The 25,759-nt window shown below is 39.1% G+C and overlaps 1 protein-coding gene across 1 annotated transcript; it reads right to left on the bottom strand.

Moving 5' to 3' along the window:
• On the bottom strand, positions 1–25,759 carry VPS4B (vacuolar protein sorting 4 homolog B). The gene is made up of 11 exons (XM_080925858.1): positions 25,517–25,759; positions 19,312–19,423; positions 17,582–17,738; positions 14,580–14,647; positions 10,149–10,268; positions 8,031–8,187; positions 7,488–7,636; positions 6,520–6,601; positions 4,819–5,038; positions 2,701–2,841; positions 1–1,368 (listed from the first exon to the last, which is right to left on the bottom strand). Exons 1-11 carry the CDS (start codon positions 25,541–25,543, stop codon positions 1,267–1,269), a joined length of 1,335 nt encoding a protein of 444 aa, XP_080781984.1. The 5' UTR covers positions 25,544–25,759; the 3' UTR covers positions 1–1,266.

Raw genomic sequence — 25,759 nt, 5'->3', positions numbered from 1 at the left:
AGCAATTTACTTCACATAGGAACAGTATATTTCAGGCCTACATTCTTCATCAAATATCAACAAAAACAATCTGTACAGAAAACCCAAAGGCAATCATATAGCATAGCATGTAAGATGTGCAAATCTACTTTAATGCAACTACTGTGTAGCACTTGCAAGGCAGAACTGCACAGCAATTCTAGTTAACCTAGTAATTGTTTGCAGGTAGTCAAAGCAAATGTCCAAGGCACAACTAAGAGTTGGTACACAAGTGTGTGACACACCCCCTCAGATCATGTATTAGAAGACATTAAAATAACATGATGGTATGTTTATATTTCATTACTTAATGAGACATCAGTTTGTCTCTAAAGCTCCATGAAATACCACACTGAGAATGCTTGTGTGGTTAGAACAAACTGCTCCCTGAACTTAAAAGTAAAAGACTTAACTCTCGCTATCCTATATTTAAAAAATTATGTATATATATGTACACACATACCCACATCATCCACAGGAAACATTGCAAAGTCCACAAGAAAGCCATTTTCTTATTAAAGGTTCCCATTACAGTATTTCATGACAATTCTCAAATGTATACTTCTTTGCCACCTCTTTTGGTCAATCTTGGCTACAAAAGACACTGACATAGACAAGGCAAAGATGATGACCGATTCAGAAAGTCTCAAGTGCACAGTAGAAGGAGTCATGGAGTTATAAAAGCCCGCTGCCTTTAAAGGAATCACTTTAATCTATGCAGAAGAAACCAACCCACTACAGAATCAACAGGAGCATTGCCTGTGCCACAAATCCCAAATTCTTCATCCCTGAGAGTAAAGATTCTACCATTCTTAATTTTTTATAAAGCAATACTTTACATTGATAAAATGCTTGAAGAGCTTTTCAAGATATTAATATATCATTAGCTTTAGCCCTGTTTCAATTTCACTTTTTAAAAAAGGAAAAAGAAAGGCCTTGCTCTTTGAACAAGCGCTCATGAGATCCTAGCGGCTATCCATGAAGCTGGGCGAGGCTCCTCCCTGCCCCCACTATGCTGTTCCACATGCCCCTGTCCCTTTCCTTACAATTTGACAATGTTTGTGAATTAAAGAATTTAACAGGTAGTGTAAGAAAAGGACAACACAGAATTAAGGAACACTGAAGTGACATGTAGGTTTCCCTGGATAAATGAGTTTTGCTGGAAATAATCTGAATGCCATTCAAGAAAGGCAAAATACCTACAAAAGAGAAGAAATGCAGCATAAACATGTTCTTGCTGTCTTTGTGTTAGCCTTCCTGGCCAAAATCTTCTGTAAACTTCTTCAATTTCAACAAGTCCTGCTCATTGACTGTCGGCTTTGTGCTGGACAGGGACCGCAGCATATCCCACTGTCAGAGAAAAGAAAGAGGACATTAACAATAGACTCAATACAGTATAAATGTCCTTTGTAGTTGCAAATTTACACTTGACTAGGAAAATGTGCAGTATCTTGAGCTCCTGACAGCAACTTCCTCCTGCTGCTCCCCTCGCCAAGCAGCCTGGAGGCCAACGCCTTCCACAGTCTGGCCATCATCTCATTCCTGGTCTAACTCTTTACCTTCAACAAGAGGTCTGCTTCCCACCAAGTGTAACCCAGAAGAAAAATGATAATTACACAAGCAACTAATAATTTACTATAGTCTCTGTAGAATTCTGTAACTGAAGCAGCAAAATCCGAAACTCAAGTCAATTAGCTTTCAATAATAATAAAACCCTCTACATTATTCTGATCATTCCAATGAAAACTATAAACTGCATTTTATGGTAGTATCACTATATTCCTTTTTTAATTGTACTCTTTTTTACTACAAAAATAATATCTGTAAGTCACCTGGTTGTACTTAAATGATCATCCAGAAATTGCCCCACCTGGGGATCCATCCCACATGCAGACACCAAACCCAGACACTACTGCTAATGCCAAGAAGCACTTGCTGACAGGAGCCTGATATGAATGATATGAGAGGCTCTGCCAGATCCTGACCAATGCACATATGGATGCTTGAACCCAACCATCGGACTGATGGAGTTAGGGACCTCAGGAGTTAGGGGAAGGACTGAAGGAGCTGAAGGGGCCTTATCTGTCATCAATGGGAGGGGAGGACCTTGGTCCTGTGAAGGCTTGATGCCTCAGCATAGAGGAATGAATGCCAAGGCACTGAGGCAGAAGTGGGTGGGTGGGGACCACCCTCATAGAAGCAGGGGGAGGGGTAATGGGATTGGGGGTTTGCAAAGGGGAAAATTTGAAATGTAAATAAAATGGGATAACATTTGAAATGTACATAATAGTAAAACAATACATGTTTTCAGTTGAAAATTTAAATAACTCCATTATTTACACACTCTATGCAGCCTAAAGAAGTAAAACAAAACAATACTATTTATGAATACTGTCATATAAGACTTGTTATTTCTGGCAAAACTCATATTTTATTTAAGTCCAAACAATATTTTATGCAATACATGTGAGAATTTTGTGGATGACTTCAAGTCAGAAGATTGTGCTTTCAAAGTACAACCTTTTCATTAACACAAGTCTCACAACTTCAGGTAATTATTTTTACATCTAAGCAAAATTAATTTTTACAATTCTTTAAGTATTAAATACATGAGCTTGATCATAACATTCTCTAGTGCTATAGAAATGACAAATTAGTGTATAAAGATTCAAAGTGTCCCACCATGGAAACAACTGGCTCCAAGAGTTTATCTCCAGGAACATCCATCCATGTCATTTCAATAGCTCCAGGATCTCCTGGAGAGCAGGGTGTCAGCAGGTCATTTACAATGCAGTTGGGATCAGCTCTTGAGGGTCCACGAACCTGTAAAGACAGTAACTTGAATTTTTCTGAGTAAATAAAATAAGAATTAAATTTTTTGTCATCAAAAGAGTTAAAATACATTAAAGACTGTATTAAAATGTTTAGAAAAAAAATAGAATACATAATGAAAAATAGTTCTCATTAGGCTGATTTAAAAGTTTTTAGATTTTCTAAAACTTACAATTTTTCTTGACACATTTCTATGTCTTGATTCACTATTACATAATTATTATGGTACAAAAAAGAAAAAAAGTTTCCTTCTGGCTACCTTTTCTCTTTTTCCTCTACTGTGTATTAAATGGCAGTTACCTACCTTATAAACTAAACTAAACATATTACAAAACTCTCCCAAGTTGTTCTTTTCCATGGCTGAAAACTTGAGATATTTTACAGGATAATTTAGTCTTAAATTATTCAATCTTTAGGTCTTTCTTAACAAAAGATTCAAACAAAAGACCTGGGTGTGCTGGTTTAAATAAAAATGGCTCCTACAGTCTCATACTTTTGAATGTTTGGTTTCCAGATGGTAGACAGTTTAGGAAGGATTAGGAGGTGTGGCCGTGTTGGAAAAGGTGTCATTGGGTTTTGGCTTAGAGGTTTCAAAAGCCCATGACAAGCTCTCTCTGCCTCAAACTTGCTGATAAAAGGTAAGTTCTCAGCTACTGCTCCAGTGCCATGCCTGTCTGCCTGCTGCCATGCTCCCTACCATGATGGCCATGGACTGGTCCTCTGAAAACTACAAGCAAGCCTTCAGTTAAGTCTTGGTCTTGGTGCCTCTTCAGAGCAACAGAAATGTAACTAACTGTAACTAACATATAGTACTGCGCTAGTTAGCTTTTGTCAACTTGACACAAGGTAGAATCATTTGGTAAGAGGGAAGTTCTATTGAGAAAAATGCTTTTATCAGACTGGCCTATAGGCAAGTGTATGGATGACTTCTTGATTATGACTTGTGTGGGAGATTATGACTACTGTGGGTGGTATCACCTCTGTGCCGGAAGGACTGTGTTTATAGAAAGGAGTGCAGTAAGCAGCAACCCTCCATGTCTCTGCATCAGTCTCTGCCTCCAGGTTCCTGCTCTAACTTCTTTTCACCATGGAGTGTAATCAGAACCTGTGAGCCAAATAAGCCCTTTCCTGCCCAGAAAGCTTTTGGTTACATTGTTTTACCACAGCAATAAAAAACTAGAACAGAAATAAATTTACATGCTTAATAATGTTTTTGTCATTTCATGAACGATAACTTAGTTAAAGCAAGATTTTAGCAATATCTAGAAAACAAACCTTTGTTACAAAGTTGCATATAAATATTTAGATGACTGTTTTCAAGTCTATTTCATAATTTCAGGATTATAGTAAGGCTATACTCTTCTCACCAAGTGGTAACCCAATCAGGTATGCTCAATTCACTGAGATGGGAAGTGCAGAAAGTATGACAATTGTGACTTCAGACTCTGAAATACATCCCATCCAGGTGTACTTCATACCTTTGCCCCTGTAAACTATAACACACAAGACTGTGTGTGTTAGCACCCAAGTTCCAGATTCACTACTAACACCCATCCGCCGTGTGCCTGTCTCTGTGACACAGCACGATGCTGGACAGCGTGGACAAGGAAAGGACATGTTGAGCATGTACTGGATCTACTTTTTTGGTATGGGGCAAATGTACCAGAATCTGCTCCCAGTTGCTCTGGCTATCCGCAAAGCAGACTCTCAGCCATGTAAGCTGTTGCACTATCAGCAGAATGACTCAGAAATGTCTCATATTACTTCTTAGAAAAAGACAATCTTTGGGAGCATGAACAATCTTCACTGGAGAAATTATTTTCAATGCAACAGGAATATTTATTACATAAACATACTTATTACACTATTATACGACACCAAAGCCATTTCAACTCCTTTGGAAAACAAGCCAGGTATGGTCCCTAAAGTTCCATTCAAAAAGCACATGACAGGGTAAACACTGCTTACCTTTTTGAAGTGAGTAGCTGACTGAACTTTTCTCACAGGCTGCATAAGTGCATCCCGTACAATGATACTTATATCTGCTCCTGAATAGCCATCCGTCTTCCTCCCAAGTTCTTGGAAGTCTGCTTCTGTGAGGCTGTTCTGAGTGCTGCCCAAGTGCAGTCTAAACATGGCTGCCCGAGCATGCGCTTCAGGCAAAGGAATATAAATACGTTTCTCAAATCTTAAAATAAAAAATTATACAAAGGATGTTAAGTTTATATATGCTTAATTTCAATGTAAAATTAGCATGTTTAGAAAAATCCCTGATTAGTTGATCAGTCTCTATTATACTAAGATAGGGTGAACAACAGCAGAGTTAAAGCCACATATGTGTAAGTGTTCGTGTGTACATATATACCTACCTACCTCAAGGGGAGACTAACTATAATACAATGAAAACTAAAACTAGAAGCAAAATAGTCAGGAAACAAGTTTTGTGAGACTTCATCTTTCTCAAACATTTTTGGGGTCCTCTTTGGCTGTTTTTATGTCTGGAATTTATAGCATAAAGCACATCTCACAAGACTGAATTCTGAACTTGTGATAGAAAGTAATGTTTCATAATACCAAATAAGGGTTACCATAAAAACTACCTAAAATCTTACAAAATAAGCATTACACAAAATGTTCTTTTTACTATGAGTTCAATCTGAATAATCCTGTACTATACATCGTAATAGTTTATTAGTATTTTTTACTTGCCTTTGTTAAATTCAGGCATTTGGAAACAGAGAGGAAGTAGTGAAGGACAATGCTTTACAGACCCACTGGGCAGTGACATTTTAAGTTTCTCCTACCTCTATTAACTAGGCTTGCTTTGGAATCTGGCTTTCTAACCCTGCCTAACACATTTCCTCTGGAGGTATTGGGTGCTAACCTAAAGGGCTATCAAACCGACTGAAGGAAGGGGATAAAAGTGGCATGCACACACTGCTCTTTCTATCATGCAATTCAAGAATGCCCAGGGAGCTGCAGAGCTGTAAACAATCTATATACTGCTCCTAGAGCTCAAGTTGCAGCTTAACCTTAAAAAAATAGGACAGACTTTTGTTATTTTTTTAAACAGGGTTTCTTATAGTCCGAGCTAGTCTGGAACTTGCTACAAACCTGAGGATAACCTTAAGTTCTTGGCTCTCCTGTCTTCTCCCAAGTGCTGGTATTCAGATGTTTGCTACTTTGCCCAGTACCAGACATAAATCTTTTTTTTTTAAAACTAAAAATTTATCTTCCTAATCAGGTAGTTCCTGTCTGTAATTGCAGCACATGGAAGGCTAAAGTAAGAGTGATGTTCTGAGTCCAGACTGGCCTAAACTACAAAATAAGCATCAAGAAATCATTTTGCAAAATTTTATCTGAAGAATTTTTACTGAGATACAAAACTCTTATTGTGAATCTTGAAGCATCACTCCCCTCTAAACTTACGAAAATTAATTAAAAATAGGTGTATTTTCCAAAGTGGAAGGTCAGTACAGAGAGCACATATTCTCATTATAGCAAGCAAACAAATAAGCAATTCCTCAACCCAACATAGGACACAGAAAAGGACAGGAACCATTAACTGACTTTTCACACAGCCACCAGACTCAATTCTCCTACAGGAAGGGGAGTTATCATCTATTGCTACCCTGCAGTTAGCAGTAAGGTGCTGATCTGTCATCATACCTTCGCCTAATTGCAGAATCCAGAACCCAGGGGATATTTGTAGCTCCCAGAACCAAAATGCCATCATTGTCCACACCAACTCCTGCATTAAAATAGGTAATATGTCAAAAAACACTTCTTTTATAGGAGTCCCTGGTGCATCCTCACTAGAGATGGCAGTGGAGCAGAGGTATACTTTAGAAGTATGGAAGGCGCTCAGCACTCCTGCCATGTCCCGTCTCTCCCTTCCCATGAGCCCTTTTGTTCCCGAGGCAGTTTATTTAACTTTCACAGAATATAGATACACGTTAAGTTTATATAGCTCATATAATCTAGAAACCACAAATAAGAGAAAAGGAGATTATCTGTCTTTCTGAGGGTGACTTAGTTTGCTTAATATGATTCTCTCTAGTTATTCTGCAAATGACCCAATTTCATTCTTTGAAACTAAAAAAAAAAAAAAAAAAAAAAAAAAAAAAATCCACCACACACACACACACACACACACACACACACACACACACACCCCTGCATGCACATGCACCATTTTTAATCGACTCTCCATGCCCTGTTTGTATGTCCCATAAAGAAAGATAGTGCTAACTAATACTAAAGCACTCCATCTTTATCTTTACAAAAGCTTAAACTAATCAAGAACCATGTTGCTCAGGTATCAGCCAAATCATCTAAAGAAGTGAATCTCCTAGGTTACAAACAAATATTAATATTCTTTTCAAAATGTTTCTCATGAAGCTTCTGATAAATTTACTAATAACATTTGTGAATCCTGTAAGAGGAGGCAGAGCCAGCTGGACCTCTGAGGCCAGCTCGGTCTATGTAGGAAGGTAATAGCCAGCCAGGGCCACACAATGAGACCTTGTCTCAAAACAAAAATAATGGAAATAATAGTATTTGAGAGAAATTCTGCTTAAATTCTTTCCCTCCCAATGGTGAGAGAACGAGAAAGTCTCTCAGCCCAGCAACCCTACCCTGCATTTGAACCAAGAACTCCGTCTTAATTCTCCGTGCAGCCTCGCTCTCATTCTCACTTCTGGAACCGCACAGAGAGTCAATCTCATCGATGAAGATGATGGAAGGCTTGTTCTCTCTGGCAAGCTGGAATAAATTCTTAACCAGCCTAAGAAGAAGAAGTAAAGCTCAGTTTCTGGAAAGAACTGAAGGACCACATCAAGGCAATATACAAAAGTTCTAAGAAATGTGCACACCTAAGGCCCACTCATGCTGCCAGTAGAGAATAATAAATTACAACTAGACAATTCACTAAGTTACAGAAGCACCCACATGCACATGCATGCGTGTATACACACATACAAATGCATACATATGCTTACTAGTTTTTTTCCTACAAAATAAATTCCCGTCTTTTGACCAGAGCTTGACCAGGAGATGAATACCTATTGTTACATTCCTCCCGTGAGTTTTTAGGAAAGGTACTTGAAACCCATGAACTACAGACTGCCCGAGTGACCGCCTGCAGGGACCAGTGGAAAGACTTGTAATGCACCACTCACTTTTCGCTTTCCCCCAGCCACTTAGACACAAGGTCAGAGGAAGATATTGAAAAAAACGTTGAGTTGTTTGCTTCCGTTGCAACAGCTTTAGCTAAATACGATTTTCCTGTTCCTGGTGGCCCAAATAATAGGATTCCTCTCCAAGGTGTCCTCTTTCCTACAAGTTGCATTAAAAAAAATATAACATGAGAATTTCAAGACTATTCATTTCACTTACTTCAGACATCAGCCACACTAAAGATACTGTAAACGCTCTCAGTAAGAATAAAGATAGTTTAAAAAAAATCTAATGTATGCATGACTTAAGTTATACGACTTGCTCTTCTAGAGACATTATCAGAAGCACATCCACTGCTTCACCGGACAGGAAGTTCATTTACTTGTTCACTCATCTGCCTGACCAATGTATGAAGATGACAGTGTGAGATACAGACGGACAAAAGGATCTCTGCTCCCCAGGGACAAAGTTCAGTTAAAGAGTACTGCTCAAAACTGGAATAACGCAGGCCTGCTGCAAAGGTAAGTAGCTATCTAAATAGACCTGTGGAGGAAGGACAAGGCGTGCACTTGGTCTGGGGGGTCTTGTGAGTTTTAAGGAGTTCCTGCTTTACCAGGAAGCATAGGCCAGTGACCACCAGAAGCTTCAATGGTTGGGTAATGATGTGGGAGCTATTGTTGTAAATCCTACTTCTGCTTCAAAGAAATGAGGGGAAAGAAAATCAACATTTTGTGACTTAATTTGGCTAATCAGAAACTACAGTATTGCCAGCAGGCTGTATAGAATTATAACATAAATTTAAAAGTCTACATAAACTGCAGATAGGTACCTAGTGTCTGTGGACCTGTCCCTAGATGACTAATGAAAAACTATATTGATATCCTGATTATGAAAGGCTTGGTTTTTCAAGTACTTGACTTTCAGAGTTGAATTACTTGAATTTCACTTTTCTCTTTTAAATCAACCCTAAGTCAGTGTTGCCCTGAGTAAGTACTGCACAGTCGGTGCACAGAACACTAGTACAGTAGAAAATGATTTTAGGTAATACACTTTTAAGTGATTACCTTTTAAATATGTCTGATAGAGACTTTTTAAAATTTATCCTAGACAGTAAGTAGTTTTTAAAATAATTATAATCAAGTAAAAGTAAACAAGAAAACTTGAAGCTTAAATACAGGTAAAATCTACACTGTTAAAAGTGAAGAGCACTAATCTCTGGGGAAGAAGCAGGCAGAAAGGCAAATGCCGTGCTATTGAGACACACTGATATAGAGGGTCCTGCATGTCCCTCTGTGTACGTCCTGAGAACTGGGCTGTAAGCAGCTCCCTAGAGTGAGGTGGGTGAGACGCAGCCCAGATCCTTTGCTGTATCTGCTCTCTGTGACATCACTGTTTGAACCTGTTCAGTTTGCAGCATGAACCAGATTGTTTTCAAAACTAACAAAACCACCTCTGCGTTAGACTGTGGGTATCGTCCTATCACAGGCACAGAAATGGTCAGCAAAGTACAGATGGTCACTAACTAATACAGCTAGAACTTGAGCTATCCCCAGGTGCTAGGGGTCAGCGAAACTCTCTTCAGTGGTAAGGAGTGCTTTCCCTGTCCCTACAGGATGTGCACCTCATCTGAGGCAGTAAATTAATTCTTAATGAAACACTGTGAAAACTTAACACATGACTACTGCACACATTCAGGTAAAATTCAGAGGGTAAAGTTCACCTGTAATTATATTCTCTAGGCACTTACTGGCATTTTAAAGTCTATGGGCATTTACTTCTGAGAATACACATTTACTTGACAAACATGGACTCATACTGTATGTTTTTTGTAATTTGCTTTCTGACCTTTTTTTAATAGGTGTGGACATGTTTCTACAAATTATCATGTGGATTTAAATTTATTAATATGGATATACACACTGTAATTTAGTATGTAGCATTCCAGTGATTTACCTTAAGCCTTATCGGCTGACAATTACATTATTTTGCAATGTATACTTACAAATATACACATGAACAGGAATATCTCTAGGAGTTATATTTACCACTAATGTCAGAACACAGTGCTCTACCTTAGTCACTGGTATTTTTTAAATCAAGGTGATTAGAAATCATTTCACCTGTAAACAGATGAGGAAACTTAATTGGCAGAATCACAGCCTCTTTAAGCGCTTCTTTGGCTCCTTCGAGACCAGCAACATCACTCCACTTCACATTTGGTCGCTCTATAACAATGGCACCTGCAAAATATTGGGTGATCTTTCAGTTGAGGAAGACTAGTTCAGCAAAGTTTGAAAGCAACATTTAAAAACCACAGTGCAAAATTGTCTGTGAAAGTTCTCAGTACTAAGACCTTTTTGAAGTAATGCAAGGAGGAAGCAGTTAGAAATCATCAGGAGGCAGAAACCTAGGTGGGTGGCTGGACAGCTATGGACTGGACTCAATGCCTCTGCTAGTGAAATGACACTAGTCCTACCTGGCCAAGCAACACAGACAGGCTATCACAGGATCAGGTGACAGTATCAGAGCTGTGTACTGGCTCTGGGCAATCAACATACTTCCCAGTAGGGCTGGTTTACTGTTTCTCTTAACACTCTCAGGAGAAAATACACTTCAGTGATTTTAACTAAAGACAAGAGCTATCAGGGGAAAGTCAGAAGGGATAGAAATGAGAGAGGAACAGATGATGGAAAAGACAAATGTGTCCCTGAAGATCTACAGTTCTTGCTTGAGTTTGTCACACTTTTCATCTGACGTTTAAACAAAACCATTAAAAAAAACTACAAAGTTATTTAAAGGAATGATTTAGTTCCTTAAAGCAGTGTACATTAAAAAACTACAGTGTTATTTTTAAAATAGCCTACAACTTATTAGAAGAATTTTCCAGCTGTTCTCATCAAGTGTTCCTATCCTTCTAGGATATAAGAACTGCTTTACTGTAATCACTGAAGAGTCTCCTCTAAGATGATAAGCAGCCACTCTGTGCTGAGAAACAGCTCAGTAAGCAAAGCCCCTGCAAGCGTGAGATCTGAGTTCCGACTCCCTGGCACCTATGTACAAACCGTGATGGTGCACGTCTATAAGCCCATCCTGGGGTTGGGCGGGATACAGAAACGGGAGCATCCCTGAAGTTCACTGGCTATCAACCTAGCTGTACTGGTTCAATAAAAAAGCTTGTCTCAAAAACTAAGGTAGCATGATCTAGGAAGATGCTTGAAGTCACCCTTTGGCCTCCACATCACACGCACACACACACACACACACACACACACACACACACACACACACAGACAAGCATACACAAATAGATGGCGCAGACACCTGTAGTTACATAATTATTGAGAATGAAATTTTAAAGCCAATTTCTTATTGTTAGGAAATACATCTACGAGTCTAAGCCTATACTTGCTAACTTAACTTTCCTAAGCCATAAAAATCTTTAGTTATTAGATTAAAATTAAGTAAAACCATAGTTTTGTATCAAAAAAGTTGAGTTTGGGACCAAAATTCACTATATCCATGTACAACATCTGGCTAGCTTGAGATTTTCATGGAATCTAAAAACCATTAGAAGCAGGAAAAACAGCTCAGTTGGGTAAAGTGCTTGACAAACAAGTATGGAGAATTGGAGCTAGGATTCCCAGCACCCATGGAAATGCCAGTTGGTATGCTGGGCTGCATGCAATAGTCTCTGGAGCAAGACAACTAACTATAGACTAGCTGACTCGGTGAGCTCCCCATTCAAGCGAGACACTCACCAATCACTGGCTTCTACATACACACACCCTCCTCAACATATCACAAGTGGGAACACACATGAACATGCATTTACATATGCATACATGCTCCTGTCCTGCACTAAGCAATAGATTTCTTCTTTTTTGTTGTTTTGGGTTTTTTTTTTTTTTGCTGTTGTTGGTTTTTTGGAGACAGAGTTTTACTATGGCTCCGGAAGTTTAAAACTCCCTATGTAGATCAGGCTGTCCTTGAAACTCAAGAGATCTACCTGCCTCTGCCTCCCAAGTGCTATAAGAGCATCACCATCTTTGGATCGTTTTCATATTCAACTAATATTATTTTTAAGTTTAAAGGTGACTGTGATATTTATAAAAGATTAAATGTTAAACAAAATTTAGGCTTATAAAATGAAAAAGGCAAAGTAATATTACTAAAAAATAAAATTGACTATATTTCCAAGAATATAAACATACTTTTAGAATTATACTGTATTTTATACTTAAATATTATTTAGAGGCTACTAAAATGGCTCAGTGAATAAAGGCACTTGATGCCAAGCCTGTGGATCCAAGTGTGATTCCCAGAACTACAAGATAGAAGGACTGAACTGAGTCCAAAAGTTGTCCTCTAACTTTACACACATGCTGTGGCGCTTACTCTCACACACTTTGTCTCTGTCTCTCTGTCTCTTTCTCTCATACACACACACACCATATATACATGTAAATTAAATAAATGCAAAAAAATTAAAAATCAGACAGACCTTACAAGTTCTTGATTTAGCTAACATAAAATTTACATCATAATCCTTTTAAATCATAAAAATCATATATTAAATCCCATAGTCTAAAACAGAAGTAAAATGCTAAAATATTATCTCATGATAGAATTTTAAAAAATGATAATGTATGTGCATGTGTGCAGTCACATGTGTGTACTGTGTAGAGACCACAGGACAACCTCAGGTCCATTCATCAAGAGTATCTACCTTGTTTAGGAGATGGTGCTCACTGGGCAGGCTAGGCTGACAGGCTGGCATGCCTGAGGGATACACCTAGCTCCACCTCCCCAGCAGCAGGATGACAGATGTATGTCACCATGTCTGGGCTTGAACTCGGGTTCTCATTATGCTGTGTGGCAAGCATTCTGCTGACTGGACTATCTTCCCAGTTGGAACAAATAAAAATCCATTAACAACCTATTAAATTAAAAGACAAACAAAAGCCAAGCATGGTGGCACATACCTCTATTCCTAGCACTTGGGAGGTGGAGACAGAAGGATCAGAAATTCTAAGTCATTCTCTTGGGGGCTGTACCTATTGCCACAAAAGTTCTCAGCATATAAACAAAAACCAAAACAATCAAACAACAGCAACAACACCCTATTCTTAGGGGCTGGAGAAATGGCTAAGTGTTAAAAGCACACAATGATCTTCAGAGAAATCAAGTTTGGATGCTAAAACATATCTCTGGAAATTTACAATTGTTGACATTACCAGCTCCAGGGAGATCTGAAATCCCCTTCTGACCTTTGTGGGCATCCACACACATGCAGCATACATTCATACAGATATAGACACACACAACTAAAATAAAAATAAAAGAATAAATCTAAAACCAAAAGCCACATCCCCCAAAATCAGCTCTCTAGCCTACAGGTTTCAATGTACCAGGTTTACAATATTTTCCTACATAACCTAGTGGAGTTGGTAAGACAGAAATATTGGCAAAGGGAAGAAAGTAGTATAGCAAGGTTAAAGGTCTAACACATGCATGTCCCACTCTGTATACACACGCATACTTATAGATATACACACACATATACACTCACAGCCCTCTACACACATGTACACACACACATATATATATGTACACACCTCTATGTGATATGTACACGCATATGTGTATATATGCATACACACCCACAAACTCACTTTCACTATCCAGTAATCATACTAAGTATACAAAATGGGAATCCTTTCTAGTTAAATATTTTTAGGTAACATCAGTACGAGTACAAACTGCCCATGCCTAAGCATAAAGTTTACTTGGGAAGTCATTAGTTAGCTTACAAAAAACGATTACATCTCAACAGTTAAAGGAACCAGCAATTAAGTAGATGCCTTTTTAGATATCCTGAGCTCATCATCAGGCCTCAAAAATTTACTAAGATCTTTCTGCATTGCCTTGATTTCCTTTCCCTACAAGAAATGTCCATTTTCAAGATGGGGACTCAGATTCTGAGAGGTTAGGGAACTTGCCCAAACCTCAAAAACTGTTATGTGGCAAATCCTCAGGATGGACTCCAGATCTGTATTTGCAGCCACCCCACCGTGCCACTGCTCTGTAGGACAGCAGAATCAAAGGGCCTTGACATAGACATTGTAGGAGAGAAAAGAAAATGTAGTAAAATAAGCATATCTATGAAACTGGGAAGTGGAGGAAAAGAACAGGGAGGAGAGGAAGCCACAGGTCAATGGCAGCCATGGCGACAGGATCAATGTAGCTCCTAAGCCATGCTGCTCCTTGGGCCTTGCAGTGTGCTAATAGTGGCAATGCTGCATAAATGAACAGCAGTAACTGCTGGCAGCCTTTTAAAGGCAGATTTTTTTTTTTTAATTCATTAAAGAAAAAAATTCTATTAGAAACCCTGGAGAGTAAATCCTAGTCTGGAACCAAACCATCATATGACCCACCAGCAACTAAAGCCACTTTTTGAAACTGGATGAAAAAGAGGGAAACAAAATTGTTCAAGCAGACAATCCATGAGTATTTTCAGTAAGAGTAAGTTTTAAAATGAAATCCAAAGTAACCTTGAAGTTGATTCTGCAGTTTCTTTTTTTCAGGATCATCAGATTCTGCTTCCCCATCACTGTCATTCCTAATGAAAAGAATTTAATATATGCAAAAGATCACTCACTGCTGATAAACAATACGAAAGTGAAGGAAAGATAACCTGAAATGTTTACACAAGAAAAGACATTGACATCAAAATTTATTTTTACTTAAGTGTTTCAAATGATGCTTCTAAGAACATATTAAAACAGGGACGTGAATAGTCAATAGGAAGCACACACTGGAAATGGACAAGAGCAGGATAAGGTCAGGACCACCTCTACCCTCATGAATACCTGTGCATGTACACACCCACAGGTGTCTGCCCCAGACTAGTCCATAGAGGACTTCAGAGAAAGTATAGGGAAACTATGCGATACTATGAAAAACATCAGCACCAGGCAAAAACTATAACCTAACAGGACTTTGTGTTAGGAAGAAAGGGTACAACACATAATTATATGCAATGTAACCATTAGCCTAAGATGCCCAAGAAGAGATAAAGCTTCCTAGTGAAAATCTTATGAACTCAAAAAAAAAAAAAAAAAAAAGCCAACCGATTTGTGGTTAGCTTTTTCAACTAACCTAGATTACCTTTGAAAAAGGAATCCAAGGAACTGCTTCAAGCACACTAGAGTGTGATGGACACATCTGTGTGGCCGTATTTTGATTACTTACTAATATAGATGGCATAGCCCACTCTAGGCAGTGCCTAGGCAGGTTGACCTAGGGTGACACAAGAAAGATGAACAAACTAGGGAAAGCATGCTAGTAAGCAGCATCCCTTCATCACTCTCTGCTTCAAGTGCCTGCCTTGAGTCCTTCCTGCCTTTGAATCCCTCAGTGGTGGACTATACCTTCTAAACAAAATTAAACCCTTTGTCCTCACCCTGCTTTTGCTCCTGGTATTTTAGCACAGCAATAGAGAAGCAAACTAGAACAGCACTATATCTCATCTAGGGGTTTACATTAAGGAGATAATTTTTAAAGTTCACTACAAGGACAGTCACATCCACAGTACAACTGTGGAAAAAACAAAAATAACTTATGTTCAATAATAGCTTATCACAAAATACACTACAGCTTTTGAAAACAATGTTGTAGAAACATGTAACAGAAAAATGTTCCTGCTACAATGTTGAGTGAAGAGTGGTCCAGAGAAGAAAGTCCTACCAACTTTTAGGTTTTAATACACACAGAGGGTTAAAACAACTTGACAGGACTTGTGACAGGGTGGGAAAGCCTTGGTTATTTGTAGGATGCAGAATTACGGATGAAGTAACTACTGAGAACTGAGTCACTGATACTCTAATCTCCTATTCAAGCTCTCTCATGCGGTACAGATCATCAGAACAAACTGCTCCGTGGTAGGTTCCCTTCATCCTCAGCAGACCTGAGTTCCTCCGAGGTTGGTTGTGTGAATAACAAATCTTCAGGTAAGATCATGGTTTGCCCTGAGGAAACTGAGGCAGAGGTCTTACTGTGCATTTCTGAGCCCTAGTAATGTCTTGTGGGAGAGTTGGCAGCAGCAAGATTTCTACTTGAACAAAAAATACCACATGAATTTACAACTCTCTGTCCCCATATGGAGTCCTGGGTATTTATTTGATTCTCTATCCTCAAAATTCTGTAAAATAATCCCTGCAAGAACACCTCTCTCTCCTTTTAACTAAATCAGCCAAAGTGAGTTCTGCTGCTTGGAACCAAGACTGATATTTAGTATAAAAAAAGAAAGACTGGCTCTCCCCTGTCTGGCTGCCAGTGCACAGCAGATGACTATGGGGTCCTCACTAATACTGCATGTGAAAAGATGCTCATGAGATGTGGGAGCCCTGTACGCTCATGATGAATTGAATTCTTCCCTTTACGTGCACTTCATGTTGGGAATTAGTATGTACAGAATATAAAGTACTCTTGGGCATGTTATACACTGTTTTCCTAACCATATTTTAACAGAGAATATAAAACTCTGAGCTTCTAATTTTCTTCAAACTCTGCCACACGCTTTTAAGACAACCAACTCTAATTTTTATACCTGTCCCCCTTCCCCCATCCTTAAAATAGACAACGCCTAGGCAAAATTTCACCATGAACAAGCATGGAAGGGTAACACTGCCTAAACAGCTCTATTCCCTCATGACTTTGGGCATCATGTGTAGCTTGTAGAACAACAACTGTGAGCATCACAGGCTCCAGAACTCACCAGATCTTCAGTGTTTCAAATCCAGCCAGCCCACATCAACCGAAAATCTCATTTTCCTAACACGTCATTTGGAACCATGCTGACACCCATTTCTAGGACCATCAAGAGCAAATCTAGCTAGAGTAAGTCCTCCCTGCTTAGCATGCAGAGAGGGCATGCATCCACTGAACGCTCTCCACATCTGTGATACCTCATGCATCTAGGAAGGCATTCAAAACCTAAAGCTCACTGCTTCAAAAATTATGCTGTTGCTTTCTTCATGATGACATAATGCAAATCTACAGTAAAAACACTTTTGCATAAAATACAAATTAATGACACTGTTGGAGTTCATTTTCCCTTTGTGCTCAGGGTTAGATGTATTTCACAGATCACTCCTACAATAGCCCTCAGTCTAACAGACAGTTGTGTGCTGGTGTCCCACCCACAGCGTTTTTCCAATTACTTGAAAACACCTTAAACAAAGGTATGAGAGGACAGTAAACACAGACTAACAAACTCTGGTCTTTGAAAGTCTCCATGGTAAATATTTCTGGTTTCCTGGCCATAGAATCTCTACTGTAACCACCCATCTCTGTTATAGGACAAACTATCTGAGATGACAGTATATAAGTGGATGTGCAAGGTTTTGTCTCAGTAAAACTTAATGACTGAAATAGGCAATAAACCCACTTAGGCTCATGAATCATGGTTGGAAAATTTCTGGCTTAGACAAATGATCCTATTTCACAAATGACAAGTTATAGGATACACAATCTAATACTTTAGAATACAGACCCCTTCTCATCAACTGGACCTGACTGATCCTCTTTCACCGGCTTCTGTGGTTTCTTCTCCTTCTTCTTTAGATATTCCTTTAGTTTTTCTGCTCTATCAAGATATTCTGTACACTTGGCCCTGATGCTTTGCTTGGCTTTATCACCTTGTGCTTCATCTGTGGAAGAAAATGAGACAATATTAATTTTGTTGTAGTTTGATACGGAATGTCCCCACAGGCTCATGTATCCAAATGTCTACAGGGCAGGTGCTATATAGGAAGGTTACAGACATTTAGGAAGTGAGTCTTGCTGGAAGAAATATGTCATTGGGATAGGTTTTGAGGTTTTATAGGCTGGTTCTATTTCCTGTTGTCTTGTCTCCCATGAGTTGATGAGATGTGCTCAGTTAACTTCCTGACCCCAAGGCTGACCTCCTGCTGCCTCACCTTCCCTGTGATGATGGGCTGGAACTGTATGCAAATCAGAATGAAGCCTTTCCTCCCTAACTTGTTTTCTGTCAGGGTGTTCTATCACAGCATCCAGAGAAAGTCAAATTAGAGATATACTCTTTAACAAGCAACTTCTGTGTTGAAGGAGGGAGGAGAAGGCTTCTCTAATTCACTGTATCCAGTAGCCATCAACCCTTCTCGATTCCTTTCCACCCAGGGTTGGAGGTCAGCATTCAGTTGAGTTTACAGACAAAACAAAACAAAAACTCACAGCAAAACAGTAGGTATTTTATGTTAATATTATATATTAATAAAGTAACAGTCTATAGGTTTCAAATTCTTCCCTTAACCATTTACAGACAGCTAAACACTTTATCTCACATAAAACCAATCATAAGAGAGACAACAGACAACTCTGAATGTACAGCAGGATTACCTAAAAGCTGGGAATTGGAGGATTAGGAGAGTGGAAGCTGGATTTGCTCTCTGTACACTGCTTGAATATGTTGATAGGGAAAGTAATAAAAGTGAAAAAAAGCATTGATATAAACGATAACTATTTATAATAGTTAACAGTAGTCAACTATTTCCATTAACATCTCTGTCTGCTTTACTTCTAAGTATACAAAGAAATGCAAATTGCATATATTATGCAGACTACCAACATAGTAATTTTACCACATTAAAACCTCTATTGTAGCTATTTTGAAATGTGGACTTCAGCAATACATCCAGCACACAGACCATCCTCATGTCTCTTCTGTGTTATCTTTTGTCCTCAGTTTTATTTTAACATACTCCCTCCCCTACAATTAAATAGGAAAAGTTCAAACTAAATACTTCAAATAACCCAGGCACTAAGTGTAAAATTGGTGATGGACCTTACAGGTTTTTATGCGCTTGTTTCTCAAGGTTGAATATCCAGTTCCCAGAACAGAGCTGGGCCCATAACATCAAGCATGTGTTTGTTAACTAAACTAATACCTCCCAACTTATTTTTACAAGTAATTTTCAACATATGCTTAAAAACTGGTTGTTCAAATCAGATAATTCAGTTAGATTACCCATCTATAAAAATAAAGTTCTCTCTACTGAATGCACAGTAAGATACTGGTATAAAGTACTAATTACAACAACTGGCACATCTGTTATAGGACTAATAGCAAGGAGAAAGGAGTTTCTCTGTAATGGTGATTTAGATTTTTTTTTTTAATTCTCTTGGCTTTGTATTTCAACTTTTAGAAATGTAACACTTCTCTTGTTTAGTGTACATGTGCAAATAAAATAAAACATGTCTTACACTTAACAACATGGAGAAAATACTGAACAGCATGTTGGTAGAGTTGGAGAGCTTCCTCATAGTTCCCAGCTTTGTCTTCCTGGGCTGCTTTGCTTGCAAGATCTATTGCTTTCTGTGTGAGAGGCAAAACAATAAACTTAAATGAAAGCATAAATCTTAAGTTTGAAGCAAATAACCCCCCCAGCACCTTTAATTAAAAAGAAATAGGAAAATTCTCAAAGATGAAGTGCTGTTAGACTGCAGACATGGCTCCAGGGTTAAGGGAACTAGCTAGTCTCCTGGGAGAACAGGGTTCAATTCTTAGTACCCATGTGTCAGATCATTTGTAACTCCAGTTCAGGGGGTCTGACACCCTCTTCTGGCCTCCCTGGGCACCAAGCACACACACAGTGTACAGATAAACATGCAGGCACACGACCTATACACATTATTTTAAAATAAACTTTAAAGCATTTGAAAAAAACTTGTTGCTGCTTTGCCTAAATCATAAACTGAAGGCAGAGATAAAAACCCCTCTAGAACAATGTGATATTAATACTCTGAAAGGTCCCCAAAACTATACTGATCAAAGACATTAATAATACAAAATAGTATCACATCAAATATTAAAAGGTCATTAAAATAGTATTACAAGGCTTTAGAGACATGGAAAGTATTTGAGAGGCATTTGCTGATGATCTGACCCAGATCCATTTTCTACATTTTCACATCTTCTGTGATAAGAACTCCTGTAGAGATTTAAAAAGGAAAACTTTCCCAGAAATAGAACCATACAAATATAGCCAAGCAACTACTCAAAAGTGATAGAGAACCAAGGCCACACTGAGAAAATAGGCTTTTAAAATGGTATAGCAATGGACATCCACAAGGGAACAAAAAAGAATCTTATCTTAAGTCCTATATATCCAGCAAAAACTAACTTAAAATGAACATAGACTTAAATAGATAACTTTGAGAAAACAAAACCCAAAAAAGTTCTTAGATTTAATATCAAAAGCACAATGTATAAAATGAAAATATGTTAACGAGAAAGATATCAGTTAAAAATTTTTGTTCTCTGAAAGATTCTGACAAAATGATGAAAGTACAGACTGGAGAATACTGTGAAACACCATGCAAAAACAAAACATCTACACAAAGGAACCCTAGAGATATAACAGTTTAAAAGAATTTATTAATGGGTCAGAAGATGGCTCAGCGGGTAAAGGTCTTGCTACCCAGCTTAATTGATTCAACAGAATCAATAAAGAATCAATAGAAAATTGATTCACAGTAGAAGAAAGCCAACTCTTGCAAGCTGTCCTGACATACACGCACACACACACATTTTAAAAGCCCAGTTAACTAGTACATTTCACCAAGGAGACCATACAGATGGCATACCATCACTGGCCATTTGAATAATGCAAATTAAAACTGCAATGAAAAAAGCAGACACCTATCACAATGACTAAAATGAAAACCAGTGACATCAATGTTGGTAAGAATGCAGAGTGTATTGTATAATGGATTAGCAGTTCTGGAGAACTATTGTATTTACCTAGCAAAATATGTAACTAATAATATAAACAAAGAACTGCACTCCTAGACAGTCCCCCAGAAAAGGGATGATTAATGTTCACACAAAACTTGTACAGAAATGAATGCTCTAGAGAGCCTTCAGTGGTTTCATGGTTAAACTGTTCCCAAACTGCACAGAAAACACACAAACACACACAGAAGTACAGGTCAAACTGGGGAATGATTAAGAACTACACAGTGTCAACACAGTATCCTGATGTGATATTGTAACAGTTTTACAACATGCAACTGGGGGAAGGGTCCAGTGGATACTCTGATCTCTTCTGAAAACTGCATGTTAACCTCAAAATAAAAACGTTTTACAGGGTTTCTCTTTGTAGTCCTGACTGTCCTGGAATCACCAAGATCTGCCTACCTCCAACTAGCTTTCATAATAAAACTCTGATTAAGCTTTGCAATTTAGAGCCTGGAGAGATGTCCCAGGAGTCAAGAACACTGGCTGCTCTTCCAGAGCTCGTGGGTTCAGTTCCCAACACCTGCGTGGTAGCTTACAATCATCTATAACTTTTCCAGGAGATCCAATGTCCTCTTCTGGCTGCCGTGGGCACTAAGAACACACATGGTACACAGATGTAAGTCAGGCAAAATACCCATACACATAAAATAAATTGTAATTTAAAATATATGCAGACATATGAAAATAAGGACCAAGCATGAACACTCCAACGGGAGAGAGTACAGGCATGGGGCTAGTGAGATGCCACAGTAAGAAAGGACGACTTGAGTTTGATTCCTCGTGTACACACACACACACACACACACACACACACACACACACACACACACACAAATAAAAAAAGAATAAAAATTCAAAGTAAGTGCTAGAGAGATGACTCAGAGGTTAAGAACACTGACTGCTCTTCCAGAGGGTCTGAGTTCAATTCCCAGTGACCATATGGTGGCTCACAACCATCTGTAATGGGATCCAATGACCTCTTCCAGTATGTCTTTAGCTACAATATACTCATATACACAAAATAAATAAATAAATAAATAAATCTTTAAAAAATTTCAAAGTAAAATGTTCTAATTTGTGTAAACTACGTAATAAGGCACCTCAAGGAAGGAAAGAGAGAACACAAATTTATGAATGATTCTCTTCAGGGTACACTAAACATAAGAACACAAATGACATAAAGGTCACTACAAACTCCATAACCATCACCTGCAGGAATACCATTATACTTGGAAGCATGTTTTGATGCAGAGATGCCAGAGAGGCTACATTTCTTTTAAAACGTTTTAGAATCGACAAAAACAAACTAGTTTTATGTTTCACACTTCAAACAGCAAGAATTCAAGAACAAGTCTTCCCAAGTTTTTAAATTAGGCAAGACAAAAATCACAGACATGGTTACCTGGTGTTTAGGAGCAACTGCTCACATAAACACGTACTCCAAAGGCTCAGTGGTTAGAGCACATGATAAACTTCAGGTTCGGACTAATTGCTCCAGATTATATTGAAACCTGGGTTTCTTCACTCAGTCCCCTCACTCAGCCCACAACAGGTAATCAACCAATCACTCTGTCACTGAGCTGCAAGCCTGGTCTGCCAAGTCTGACTTTTCTTATGCTCAGGAGTCCACTTCCCTTACCCTTTGACATTTACTGCCTCAGTGAGGTGCCACTGTAGGTTGGGTCCGTCCCCTGAAGAAAAGCAGGTTTAAGATATCTCAGAGCCATAGATACAACGGCCCATCAGTACAGGCCAGCTGTCATGAGTTCTTAGATTTCTCTCTAGTTGCCATCTTAGAACCTCTACCTCCACAACCGACTCCCAAGGAAAGCCCCAAACTCAGACTACTCCTCTCTCACATTTTAATGGAAGGAAGACTAGTATCTCTCTTTAAAATGTTCTTTGCACCAGCCTTTGTTGTGCATTTCAAATAGAAACCCTAGTTTGGCTGGTCACCACCTCCCACCACTCAGACCTTGATTCTGAAACAGAAGTGTGAAAATGACATTCAGTGTTCAAGCTCGTTTTGTAACTTTCCACGTACAGCAGAGTAACCCCTCCCCCCCATGGTATGCATGTAGCACATAAAGATGTAGCACACAAACTCCTGGTGACAACCATTTTCATTCACAGTCTTTCCTTATACACTGAGTTTCTGTCACATCAAAATTCTGGTACAGCTCAACCCAACTAAGGGTACATATGCCCAAAACATACACGCTAAGCAGACCATATGCCACTGTCTCCCTGTAAAATTTCAGCTTCTTAAGGCCTCAGAATGGCCCTACTGGTGCAACATACTCTCCATTTCCAGTGAGACAGTAGAGGGTTTCTGGATTTCTAGGACCACTTGTACATGCTTCCAATGCCAATACTGTGTTCGAAAAGTTGCTTTTATGTAAGATACACACACACACACACACACACACACACACACACACACACAGAGGGGTGGGGTGTGAGGGTGGGGATAAGATTCTGGTATTCTCCAAATCTCAGCACAGTTTTATATGGACAACAAATATTTAGGAGTGGTTCATCTTTGGATTTTACTTTATGTTCTCTGCAAGGTTTTTATTACGTTTCTGCAATTTTCTCTGCCTGGAAAGCATTCCCCATTCTTCTTCAAGTACATAGAATTTTACAGTGGGAAAACACACACACACACACACACACACACACACACACACACACACACACTTATAAGCACACAGACCTGGATTCAAAACTAATGCCCACACTAACTTCTGGCATGTCTTTGGGCATACCACAACCTCAAAAGCTCGAGTGCCACTGGCCTTGGAGAGTTGTTCTGAGGGGTCAGTGAGATCACCTCAAACACTGAGCCGACTGCAGTTAGTGCTCACTTTATCTGAGATCACACCACCTCAGAGAAACATGTCTCTTTTATCCCAGGAAGAATGAGCTACACCCTTCCTGGATGCCAGCTCACACTAACCTCTAACTGTTAAATGGAACTGTACTTAAATTCTGGTGGGGTTTTGTTTGTTTGTTTTTTAGTTTGTTATTTGCATTCTGCAGTAGATTAAAAGCATCCAAATTTACAAAGTTTTTTGCTTTATTCTTTGGGGAAATAACTCATTTAATGATTCTTTGTCTATATTTTCTTGATTAGAAAGTTTTCTGAAAAGGCTTATGGAGAAAAACCACACTTAAACCAACCACTGTAGCTCAACATTCCTCTTCCTTATCACTCACAGCTATACTTTTAATATTTTTCAGTCTCTATCTGGCTCACCGAAGAACATCCATCAATCCAATTAAAACTGCAATGCATTCTGGTTACAGAATCAAACTACAAGTGTTGAAATAGAAATATGAGTACCACAAATGAAAGCATCTTTAACACCTAAAGGAAAGCCTTTACTAATTAACATTCAACAAAAGCAAAATTAAAACCAACAACAACAAATCCCCCCACCCCCAAAAGAAACCAACCAAAACAAAACCCCAGCATTTTCTGATCAGGGCTACAAAATATAGGGTTACAAAAACTTAGTGGAAAAGATACACATTAATGGCGAACTTACTCTTAATTACAAAAAAAATGAACCACGGTTGCATTAAAGATAGCAATCATTTACTTATATATATATAAGTATATATATAATACTTATAGTATTTACTTATATATGTAATATATTAAATATACAATCTTTTTCTTTGAGTTTCAGGATAAGAACCACCAGACAAGCCTTTACTCCCAGTCTTTGTGTGCAGTGATCCCGATTCAAGTGCCCTTCCTTTGGGAGGAATTTCTTTAGGATCAATTATCCTAGTTAAAGAAATACGTTTACATTATCATTTTTACTTATACCAGACACTGAACAAATACTATTCAAAGAGTACTTTATTCTACTCCTTGGTAACTAACCTACTGGGCTAGAAGTTCCGGATACCCAGCCACCTTCTGGATCCCACTGATCAACGATGGATGATGGGAGACTGTGCTACAGTCGTCAATGAACACCGTTCCATGAAGCAGCAGTAACCTTTTTCTAACGTTCACTATCTTAGGAATCCGAATGTACGTAGAAAACACTGGGTTTTTTTGCAATGAGGGTGGGAAAGCGAAGGTACAGATTAAAACACTCCCTGATCTTAAACACAGTAATTTAGGACAACATATATAAGAGCATATTCTTAATGAATTCGTGAGGATGGTGTATTGCCCCGCTCTAACCTAAGGTTCTTGGACCATTCACCGGACACACCTGGACGTCTTTGTTCATCAGCATAAGAAACGGAGAAGAGCACCTTATTCTAAACTGGTCCAGAGTAGTGATTTGCAATAAATAAAAAATAAAAAAATAAATAAATAAATAAATAAATTTAAAGATTACTCTTTTCCTTTCTTCCCAGTAGAGAGACTAGAGAGCTTCCGGATTGGAGAGAGAGATCGGCACAGTTCCAAACACCGCTGTTTTGTTTTCCAATGTCACAAGCAAATCAAGAGTCCCACAGACCGTGAGGCGGAGGAGATGCCAAGGCCCGCCCCTCTGGGAAGCACCCCTTCGCCCAGGTCGGGTCTGCACAGCCACGCCCTCCTCGGCCAGGGCCAGGGGCGCGGCCGCTCCTCCGCCCCCGCCCCCACCCCTTCCCCGCGGGGTTCCGGTTCTCTATAGGGGCCCAGAAAAGCCGCGGTACCTGGAGGTTGGTGTTCGTGGAAGCCATGGTGGAGATCCGAGGGGTCCCCTACAGACGAGGCCGGCCGGTGGGACGGCAGCACCGCCGTCGAGTCGCGCCCGAGTCACAGCCGCAACCCTCCAGAGGCTGGCGGCTCTGAGGCCCGCAGCGGCAGCCCCAGCTCTAGAGCCGTAAATCAAGCAGGAACTCCAGCAGCCACCCAGACCCTCCTCACAAAACTTCCGTAATTCCGAGCCCCTTAGG

This window comes from Micromys minutus (genome assembly GCF_963924665.1).
Source record: "Micromys minutus genome assembly, chromosome: 12".
Classification (NCBI taxonomy): Eukaryota; Metazoa; Chordata; class Mammalia; order Rodentia; family Muridae; genus Micromys; species Micromys minutus.
This window is presented reverse-complemented; position numbering and strand designations above follow the sequence as displayed.